Here is an 11,027-nt window from a genome sequence, read left to right on the forward strand (position 1 = left end):
CTGTATGATCTATAAATCATATGAGATCATGCTGGGATGTCATTAGACAGTTCACATCTGATTTGGCTAAGTTACAACGTGGGGAATTGGACTTAGAGTAATCCGAATGATCACAGATGCATGTGGGAATGATTTAAAGGGGTAAATCATCATGTAAGCACTCTTAGAAGGTCTGGAAGGTTTGTGATGATCTAGATCTTCAGGTAATGTTTGCCAAGGCATGGCTGAAGCTGCTGAGCATGGCTGAGCATGTAAACAAGTGGGCTGAAGCATGTAAACAGTAAACAAAGGTGGAGGGAGGCTGGAGAATGTACTGGGTTATATAAAGGGGACTTTTGAACATCTCTGGATTAATACAAGCATGTTATCCCACAAGTTACTGCACCCAGAAGTCTTACTAGCGGCCACAGGCATTACTAGGCCTTTCAGAAGTGATTTCTACATGGGAAATCAGTGTTCCAAGTGCTAAGTTCAATAGGTTATGAGCCCTGATAGCTATCACTGATATTTTTCCTGCTTCAAATCTCTTTTCTGACGGCCACACCATCTTCCTGACGGACCTATCTTCTTCCCAACCTCATATTTGGACCACCTACCATACCAGAACGATTTCACCTCTTCCCCAACAACAAATCCACTCACCAAATCAGCTCAGACATGTCAAACACGGACTTGGACACCAAACTCATGATGGAAAAGTTCAATGGCATGAACTACCACCTCTGGAAGTTCAAAATGACAATGTTGCTGAAGGAAAAGGGGCTGTGGGGTGTGATTGAGGGGGATCAGAGCATGGAGGGAACCTCTGAGAAGGATTGGAGGAGAAAGGATGAGCGGGCAATGGCTGTAATTGCTCTGTCACTGAGTGATGCCCAACTCATGCATGTACAGACCGCTGTAACTGCAAAAGTATTGAAACTTAGCGCTTGGAACACTGATTTCCCGTGTAGAAATCACTTCTGAAAGACCTAGTAATGCCTGTGGCCGCTAGTAAGACTTCTGGGTGCAGTAACTTGTGGGATAACACGCTTGTATTAATCCAGAGACGTGCAAAAGCCTCCTTTATATAACCCAGTACATTCTCCAGCCTCCCTCCGCCTTTGTTTACTGTTTACATGCTTCAGCCCACTTGTTTACATGCTCAGCTGTGCTCAGCAGTGCTCAGCAGTGCTCAGCAGTGCTCAGCAGCTTCAGCCATGCCTTGGCAAACATTACCTGAAGATCTAGATCATCACAAACCTTCCAGACCTTCTAAGAGTGCTTACATGATGATTTACCCCTTTAAATCATTCCCACGCGCATCTGTGATCATTCTGATTACTCTAAGTCCAATTCCCCACGTTGTAACTTAGCCAGATCAGATGTGAACTGTCCAATGACATCCCAGCATGATCTCACATGATTTATAGATCATACAGCGTGGTTTAAGCCTGAATCTCAACAATGGGAAGGTGCATGCTGCACCACAGTGGACTCAGCTACAAGTTCTGGGGCGAGGCAATCATGACAGCGGTCTATCTCAGGAACAGGAGCCCCACTGCAGCACTCAGCAACCAATCAACACCATTTCAAGAGTTTACAGGTGGTAAATGAGATCTCCAGCACCTCAGAGTGTTTGGCTGCATGGCCTACACTCATATTCCAAAAGAAAAGCGGTCAAAACTTGATGAGAAGGCCAAGAAAGCAGTCATGGTCGGCTACAGCACTCAGAGTAAGGCCTACAGACTGTGGGTACCTGAAATGAACCAAGTTGTCATGTCAAGGGATGTCATCTTTGATGAAAACTTGATGTGGAGCACTCAGCAGCAACTGCAGAGTGTACCACAGCAAGACCAAGAGCTACAGATGCCTCTGGGAGGGGAGCCTTCGTTCTTGGATGACCAAGAAGGGCTAGGGATGGTTCAAGAGACTCAGAGACCATCTAGCATCACTCCAGACAACTCTTCAGCATCAGAAGATGATGGGGACAACTTCCAGGATGCTGATGAAGTGCCAGAACTCAGCAGGAAGAGTGCCAGATTTGACAAACCACCGGGAGAATGGTGGATTGCAAAGCCAACTCAGTCAAATCTGGCTTTTGCCTTCACCATTGGGGAAGTTCCACAGGAAGAACCCAGCACTCTGGCTGAAGCTAGGACCAGACATGATGCCAAACAGTGGGAGGCAGCTGTCAAAGCAGAATATGACTCTCTGATGGAGAATCAGATGTGGGACTTAGTCAAACTACCACCAGGAAGATCCACAGTTGGCTGCAAGTGGGTTTTCAAGCTGAAACTCAAGTCAGATGGCACTACAAGGCCAGACTGGTAGCCAACGGATACTCCCAAGTTGAAGGACTGGACTACAAGGAGACATTTGCCCCAGTAGTCAAGTTTGCAACCATCAGGACGGTCCTGACACTAGCAGCCATGAAGGACATGGAGATTCACCAAATGGATGTCAAAACAGCATTCTTGAATGGGACCATTGAGGAGGACATCTACATGGACCAACCAGAAGGCTTCACCATGGCAAATGGACTTGTCTGCAAGCTAAAGAAGAGTTTGTATGGGTTAAAGCAAGCTCCAAGAGCCTGGAACAAAGTCATTGATGGGCAACTCAAAGAACTTGGCTTTGAAAGGTGTGAATCAGACCACAGGCTGTACATCAACAAGAAGATGGGCATCCACCTTATCCTTTATGTGGATGACCTTATTCTGGCATCAAAGGATGACCTGCAGTTGCTGCGACTCAAACAAGAACTCAAGAAGTGGTTCAAGATGGCAGATGTTGGACAACTAGAGCAGTTTCTGGGGAGCCAAGTAGTAAGGGACAGCAATAACAGGATAATCTGGCTATTACCACAACAGAATGGCCAGGTGCTGACCCAGGCAATGTTACCACAAACTGAGGCAGAGCAGCAAGAACTGCATGGAGTTCCCTTCAGGACTGCAGTTGGGAGTCTCACTTATGATTGCACAATGCTGGGTACCAGACCAGACATAGTAGTGGCAGTAGAATTAGTCAGCCAGTATCCATCAAACCCTGGACACCAGCACTGGATAACAGTCAAATGGAATATGTAGTACCTGAATGGCACCACACTTTAACAGGATGGCATTCAGACCAAGTGGGAGCTCTGTGTATACTCTGATGCAGCTTAGGGAAGTGATTTGTGACTACTGGAAATCCACCACTGGGTGTTTAGTGAAGATTGTTGAAAGGCTATGTAGTTTTTTCTGGTAGGTATGTTAAGTTTAGTGATAGACAAAACTGGTCTAGATAGCAGGAATAATACTAATATAGTTATAGTATTAGTAAATATAGTATTAATACTATAATATAATATTAGTAAAATATTAAGTAGTTACATTGTATAGATTTTATATATATGTGGATAATAACTATAATATAATATCTTGTTCAAATAATATTATTGCTAATGGATCTGCCAACTTACTCCCAACTAGGTTGCAACAGCTTGAAAATAATTATAATATGCTAGGTAGTCTATTACAATGGGTAGCTATTATACTGTTCTATACAGTAGTTATAATTCACAGGGATTTTGGCTGTTGTAAAATACTGCATTTTTTTGCCTATAATTTACATGTAAGCTGCACCCCAGAAGTAATTATTCTGTGGCATGACTTTCTGTCATCTATGTTGGTGTTTTAGCTTTGGACTATTGGGAGTTTGCAACTAGAAATGGATTTCAAGGTACCAGTTCCCCTCGTTCATCGTTGCTCTTGCGTGTCCGAAGAGTCGGACATCGGCCAGTCTTCCCAACCTGATTTGTGGGCCAACAAGCCGATCTCACATTGAGCAATGCTTGTAGGCCAACCTAGAACCCCTATACGACGAAGAAAAGGAAATTCGTTAGAATCGAGTCCCAATAGTCAGCCAAATGACTCGTTTCGTGAAGGCTTGGACAGTGCCAAGCTGCAACGTCGCCGGTCTGTGGTGGAGGATCGTCTTCGTCGGGCCTCGGGCATTTTTTCTCCAGCGAGGAAGCCGGGTTCTGGCACCGTTACCCCTGCGCGGGCGAGGCTCTCTGACGATGAGGTCCGCCGCTCATTTGAGGAGTGGATGAAGATTGCTGCGGACAATGTAAAATTCTCTTTGATTGTGTGTTTTCAGCTTCGCAGCCTCCCTCACCACTGGGCTTCAGAAAATCAATGCCACCAATAGCTGGAATTTAGCTTTGATTGATTATTTCCATGATATGACCCTGCTTCGAGATGGAGATTCCATTAATTTTCAGAAAGCGTCGTGTACGCTTGATGGCTGCGTGAAGATATACACATCAAGAGTTGATTCAGTTGACTCGGAAACCAAGAAGCTTCTCAGCGGTCTAGTTGACACAGATAAAAGTATGCGAGTGAAAATGTAGAATATCTTCTGTAATTCCGTTACGAATCGTCTTACTCTGAAGCTATTTCAGGACCCGACGACGACGATTTAGAATCCGGGGAAGACGATGATCAGATGAACACCAAACCTTCAAAGAAAAGGGTATAGATCATTCCAAAATGCAAATCAGCAAAGAAATTGTGGAGATCTAAATATCTTTTCTTAGGCAAACCGAAGTGGGAATACCTTGGAAAGAGATATTAATAATCTAAACGTGAAGAAATTTGACCTAGAATTCATGGTTGATCCACTGTTCAAGAAAACCTCTGCTGATTTCGACGAAGGCGGTGCGCATGGTCTGCTGCTCAATCATCTCAGTATCTCCCCAGAGGGCAGGATGGTTTTCGATGCCGGAGACGCTGACATGGCCTCACGTGTTGCTGCGCCGGAAACATTGAAAGAAGATGCAGCTCGAGAGTGCATCGACATCATTAAGCTGAAAGGTATAGGGCTACCGGATAGGAGAACAGTACATCTATCATTCCCAATTGTTCATCTCTTCATGTAGCACGATTTTTAGATAATCTCACCGATATCTGGGACCAGGATGTTTGCAACACGTTAAAGAGCTTCGAATTTAGTTCATCCAGTGGCTCGTGGACGCCATTCCCAGAGAACAGTGCCTTTGACTTTGATTTTTCTACACCGGATGATGAAGCAGATCAGAGTAGCCCTTTCGATGATGAAAGGAGCCAGTCTATTTACGGAAATTATGAAGAGCGAGAGAGCTTCGCTGGTGTAATTGAGCAAGGAACTGGTGTGAGCTCTAGCGGTCCTCTCTCGGAGGCCGCTATTTTGATGACAATGGGGCGCGCAGATGATAACATATTTTCTTACTTCGACACGGCCATGGCCCGTAGCTGGGCAGGCCCTGAGCATTGGAGATCTCTTCCAGCCCAAAGTGCGTTTATACCTCCAAGGAACCCATTCGCCTTGGATTCACTTTCTCATGTCTGTTTTGTCTTTGGCAGGAGTCAAGGATTCCAAAGATCCCCCCGCAACGAAGCGCAAAAGAAAGAACGAGAATGTTTTGAACTTCATAGAGATCCAGGCAATGGGTGAAGATCGGCTTTTTGCTCCGACCGCTGCTTCCATAATATTGCCCAAGCAAACGGAGAGAAATAGATCCACCCGTTTGTTGCCTGATGATATGCACTTTTCTTCCAAGGATTTCTTGCAGTTATTCTTGAAAAGCCGATATAAGGTGCGCAGGCGTTTTCGTATAACTTGTAAAATGACGCGTCCAAACTAGACGGCTGCTATAGATAAAGTTTTATCGGAAAGATGGGACAATCACCAAAAGCTCCAACGAAGGTCAGTAGTTCATAGATGCTCTCATCGACAGGTGGTAAATTCACGGAATTTGATAGATGGCCCTGTGGACGAACTTTTTTGGGCCGAGCACGATATTGAACCGAACGCATCCTCTACAGATGATCAAAGTATGTAATATAGTCGTTGAACAAGTTCGTGATACAGTAGGGCCTAAGACTGTCACTTCCTCATGAGTTCTCGCGTCGGATAATCCAGAGGGATCCGACGACGACGATGCCGACGATGACGAGCTTGACGAGGACGTTTCTCTTTCCCAGACGGACCAAGCAACGACACTTGAATTCGGTGACCAACTTGTCGATCAGCCAAAGAAAGTAAAAGCTGTACCATTAAACTACGCTCGAGTGGCGAAGAAGGTGGATGTCAAGAAATTGAAAGAGAACATTTGGAAGGAACTTACACTGCACCAGCCAAGTGAACAGGTATTGCAAATTTTTCCCTGCCACGCACCGCCCATTGCTAAGGATATTTCATAATAGCGCCAATCAAACTCCCTGCACGCTACAGGGGCAACATCATTCACAGATATTGTCCGTGGACTGGACAATTTCTACCCCGAGAAGAAAAGGAAGGACATATCTGTAGCCTTCTGCTTCATCTGTGTGCTACATCTGGCCAATGAGCAGAATTTGAAGGTTGTTGGAAATTCCGATCTGTGTAATTTACTGATAAGCCACGAGCCGGAACACGGTTGAGATGATGTTAACTATTGACAATATGAATGTAAATCTTATCACTAAATTACGCCGCGACTATATATACACTTCACTCGCGACCTGCACGTATATCTTTTAGTCGAATGGCCACCGCATTTCGATGAGCTTCCAACCCTTCAACTTCCGCCAGCGTCGTCACTGTGTCACCCAACCTGTCTAAACCCTCGCGGGTCAGCATTTGGCTAGTGATATGTTTCACGAACGTGAGAGTATTGACGCCTGAGTACATTCGGGCATATCCATACGTCGGTAATGTATGATTGGTGCCTGACGCATAGTCTCCACAGCTGAAAATAAGAAATATCAGGTGTCTGGTTTCAATAAAGGGATTGTGATCTTAGCGTACCTTTCAGGTGAGTAGGGGCCGACGAAGACCGATCCGGCATTCTGCACTTGGTCTACCCAATTCTCGGCTTCCTCAAGATGAAGAATTAGGTGTTCTGGTGCGTAACGGTTTGAGAAGTCCATCGCTTGCTCCATTGTGTCGACTCTCAAAATATAACTTTTTGGGATAGACTCCCTAACAATCGCTGCGCGAGGCAACGCTTCACCCTGGGTTTTCACTTCTCGTTCAATCGCTGCAACGTCGGCATCTGCGAGACCGACGGCAATCAAGACAACCTGACTATCTGCGCCGTGTTCTGCTTGGCTCAGCAAGTCGGACGCAACGTACGCGGGATTGCAGCTAGAGTCAGCAATGACCTACAAGATCGACGAGCGGTTCAACGACGCGTCGTGTCCGAGATGATATCATAGTGAACCTACCAAGAGTTCAGAGGGACCAGCCGGCATATCGATGGAAACCATGGCTGAACTGTCGCTCTACATGTTTAGGCATATATTTAAAACTGCATGCTATGCACAAGCTATCGAAATTGCGGTCAACCTACCTGGGCTATCATCTTCGCTGCTGTTACGTATTGATTACCAGGACCGCATATCTTGTCGACTTTCGGCACACTGGCGGTACCATATGCCATGGCCGCAACAGCCTGAGCACCGCCAGCCACCACAACTGTTGAGGCTCCGATCTTATGTGCCACATATATTACTTCGGGCGCCACTGAGCCATCCTTGCGCGGAGGAGTCGCAATGACAATTTCTGAACAACCCGCTACTTTTGCAGGGACACCCAACATGAGGGTACTGGACGGAAGCACAGCAGTTCCCCCGGGTACGTAAAGGCCGACTCGTTCAATGGGTCGGAAGAATCGGGTACACACGACTCCTGGCATTGTCTCCACTCGTAATACAGACCGGTCCAACTGAGCCTCATGGAATCGGCGAATATTCTCGTACGCTTGATCAATCGCTTGGCGCACATTTTGCGGCAATAGCATGGCTGTCGATGGGAAAGGTGCTTTCAGGACCGTGGAGGACAACTTTACCCCGTCAAACCGTTCGGTTAGATCAAAGATTGCCTCATCTCCTCGCTGGCGAACATCGGCCATAATGGGTCGTACACGCGCAATGATTTCCTCTGTTTTAATAATAGGTCGAAGTAACAGATTCCTTCGCTGCTCCGGTGTGGTTTCTGCGATGATGTACGTTTTCATCTTGATTTCCTTCTTTTCATCCTCTGCACGAGTTCCATTTCTCGGACTAATGGGCTCTTGAAGACCATTTATTTCATCATGGCTAGCGCCGGTTTGCTTAGGTACGGGGCTACCATTGGATGCCTTCCCTGACATGTCCCATTTTGGCTTCGCGTTCCCCGGGCGACGACTCACTTTCCTTGCACGCCGATCAAGCTGTGCTTCAACATCAGCAAGGCTGACCCCCGCAGCTGTGCACTTGACCAGTGCAAAGTAGATGAGATCGGCCGTTTCCCAAGCAATATCTTCTGCAGACTTTGCGTTGCACAATTCTTCCGCCTCCTCCATAATCTTTGAGTGAAGAAGATCGCGATCATCAAAAAGACGTCGCGTGTAAGACCCTGCAGGGGCTGTGGCTTTCCGACTACGGAGAGTGGCGGCTAAGTGACTTATACCAGAGTCTGGGCCAAAACATGTCCTCGTGTTCCTGTGACAGAAACCTAGAAGAGGTCCTGCATGTGAGAAATATTCATTCAGTCCCGAGAGACATGTTGGTGGACATACCAGGATCAGTTTGCTTGACAATAAATTGAAGTGCGTCTTCGTCACAATCGTATGAGATTTTTAATAACTTTTGGGTTGCGCCCGATGATGCCCCTTTGTACCATAAACCTCGTGTCCTGGACTGGTATACCCCCTGCCCGGTCCGCAGAGCGTGAGATATGCTCTCAACAGATGAGTAGCATAGTCCTAGTGCTACTCGCTGCTCGTCTACCACCACGGTAGGGAACAACCCATCGGATCGGTCCGATATCAGAACCGAAGCAAAGGCCTCACCGATATTGAGTTTGGTCGAGTCTCCCAAGTCAAAGGACAGTCCACTGGCTGGAGCCACCAAATCGATATTGAATTCATGAAGACGGCGAATCAGAGACACAGAGAGTCGCCCTCCCACTACTCTAACGAGGAGATTACCATCTCCGATTGATTGTCGTATCTGCTTTGCTTTCTCCACAATTAGAGTTTCATCCAGATCAGGAGTAGCATCCACCTCCCATAGATAGCCAGAAGTAGCCGTTTTCCAATGTTCAACAATTTCCGACACTCTGACCTCCTTTGCTCCAGCGGGAATAGCCACTAATAATCGCTCGGCTGGTAACCCCTCGATAGCGGACCCGCAGCTCTCAACTTCATCAGCGGAGAAGGCGGGTAGTATAACTCTCCTTGCCCCATCATCTAAGAGCTGCTTCACCTTACGAGTATCGTTCTCGTTGGAAAGGTCCAAGATACAAGACGCCGTCTGCAGGACCGCCACAGGCAGCTCATCAACGTTTCCGGTAGGGAAGCTCAACAAGACGTCTCCAATCAAGTTTAGCCGGGACAGAATGGAGGGGCCTTCCCCCAATTCCCCAAACGTTAATTCCGGCACGATCATTGAGATTATTATCAATAATGCCTTCACAATGGAGTGATGGTTTGTGAAACAGTTGATGGGATCAATCTAGGATGAGTCATCTTGTTGCCATGACTGTCTTGTTTACGTTATCTTTTTGAAATGTAACATACGTGACACTGTATATGACGGGAGAACCGAGCCTCAATGGAAGCTGCCAAGTCCATAATGACGCTTACCCCGGACGTTCAATTCACTCCTGCTGTGGGTGCTGGGGGTCATATTGGTATGTGCTGCAGCAATCTAAAAAGCCATTTGAACATTGATGGTTGACCAACCTCGAGTGTCACGTGACACTCTGCACATGATGAATGATCCCACGACTTGACAGGCAACGTGTTGATATGCGATAAAGTCTTTAACATATCCCGGCAACATAATGCACTTAATTGTTCTTCACCATGGCTTATGGGGGAAACCGTCACATCTTTCGTATCTTGAGAACAGTTTGCGCGAGCGCTTTGGTGATGAAGTGCAGGTTTTAAATTTTGGTGGCAATGCAGGAAATCGCACTTACGACGGTATCGATATATGTGGAGAGCGTCTTGCACGTACGATCCTTGAGTGCCTTTCCAAAAAATCCTTCGACCGTATATCATTTATTGGCTATTCGCTGGGAGGGCTTATAATCCGATATGCTGTCGGTATCCTAGAAGCACGCCATATGTTGGCCAGCCCAACTGCCTCCAATGCCAACGCCGAGGAGAAGCTATGTGTCCGGCCTGTGAATTTTATCACTGTAGCAACCCCACACGCAGGTGCATCCCTTCGCCCAGATTCAACCTGGGCTCGTGTCTATAATATGGCGTCCGCACTGTCCCTCTCAAAGTCTGGAAGCCATATGATGTTGACGGATCGTGATGGCGTGTACCTCCCGACTACAGGCTGTGGCGAAATACAAAGCAAACGGACCAGGCCGCTCCTGGATGCAATGGCGGACCCGGATCTTCCCTTCTGGCAAGGATTGCAGCGGTTCCAAGTACGGAAAGTTTTTGCCAACACGATCAATGATCGAGTCGTAAACTTCACTTCAAGCTCGCTGGAGGAAACGAATCATTATCGTCGAGGCGCGAAATGGGTTGTCTGTGATGCAAAGTATCCATCGATTGTGAAGCTTGTAGGACTGACCTCGGCGGACGTAGACGTGAATGAAGCACTGGTACAAGAAGGTGAAGCTGAAGAAGAGGCCACTGAATCGATAGCTACAGAGAGAGAGATAGTAGATACGGCTCTAGGAGCCACAACCGTAGCGGCTCTCGCAGCTACTGCCGCAACGGCTCCGGCTGCTATAAGAAAGATGCTGTTCTATGTTTTGCTGCCAGTTTTAGTCCCATTGGCGCTTATGATCCTACTGGCATACTACGCCATTGCACGCACTAGACATATCACACAAGGAACGTTTCGAGGACGTGCTGGGAACAGTGTGGATTGGATACTGCAATATCGACCACAAACTTCAAACGAACGGGAGGAAGACCATCCTGGTGGAAAGCCTAATACGCGGTCCTGACCAATTAAGGGAAAAACATTATATTGCGTTTAATCGCTTGGACTGGATTAAGATTCATGTTAGAATCGCAATTCGTAGATCGCATG

The 11,027-nt window shown here is 46.8% G+C and overlaps 4 protein-coding genes across 4 annotated transcripts; 3 read left to right on the top strand and 1 right to left on the bottom strand.

Annotated features, from left to right (window-relative positions):
* Positions 1-657: 657 nt before the first annotated feature.
* SPPG_02628 (uncharacterized protein) lies at positions 658-963 on the top strand (the record flags this gene model as incomplete). Its single annotated transcript, XM_016750911.1, has 1 exon — positions 658-963. One exon carries the CDS (start codon positions 658-660, stop codon positions 961-963), a length of 306 nt encoding a protein of 101 aa, XP_016610173.1.
* Positions 964-3,727: 2,764 nt separating this feature from the next.
* On the top strand, positions 3,728-6,613 carry SPPG_02629 (condensin subunit BRN1). The gene is made up of 10 exons (XM_016750912.1): positions 3,728-4,089; positions 4,151-4,352; positions 4,424-4,494; positions 4,559-4,835; positions 4,901-5,293; positions 5,364-5,596; positions 5,658-5,706; positions 5,763-5,834; positions 5,902-6,149; positions 6,207-6,613. Exons 1-10 carry the CDS (start codon positions 3,808-3,810, stop codon positions 6,420-6,422), a joined length of 2,043 nt encoding a protein of 680 aa, XP_016610174.1. The 5' UTR covers positions 3,728-3,807; the 3' UTR covers positions 6,423-6,613.
* On the bottom strand, positions 6,414-9,520 carry SPPG_02630 (histidinol dehydrogenase). Its single transcript, XM_016750913.1, has 5 exons — positions 8,543-9,520; positions 7,334-8,478; positions 7,209-7,265; positions 6,790-7,145; positions 6,414-6,730 (listed from the first exon to the last, which is right to left on the bottom strand). Exons 1-5 carry the CDS (start codon positions 9,411-9,413, stop codon positions 6,493-6,495), a joined length of 2,667 nt encoding a protein of 888 aa, XP_016610175.1. The 5' UTR covers positions 9,414-9,520; the 3' UTR covers positions 6,414-6,492.
* Positions 9,521-9,810: 290 nt separating this feature from the next.
* SPPG_02631 (uncharacterized protein) lies at positions 9,811-10,941 on the top strand (the record flags this gene model as incomplete). The annotated part of the gene is made up of 1 exon (XM_016750914.1): positions 9,811-10,941. One exon carries the CDS (start codon positions 9,811-9,813, stop codon positions 10,939-10,941), a length of 1,131 nt encoding a protein of 376 aa, XP_016610176.1.
* Between the last annotated feature and the right edge of the window lie 86 nt (positions 10,942-11,027).

This window comes from Spizellomyces punctatus, assembly GCF_000182565.1.
Source record: "Spizellomyces punctatus DAOM BR117 chromosome Unknown supercont1.4, whole genome shotgun sequence".
Taxonomy (NCBI): domain Eukaryota; kingdom Fungi; phylum Chytridiomycota; class Chytridiomycetes; order Spizellomycetales; family Spizellomycetaceae; genus Spizellomyces; species Spizellomyces punctatus.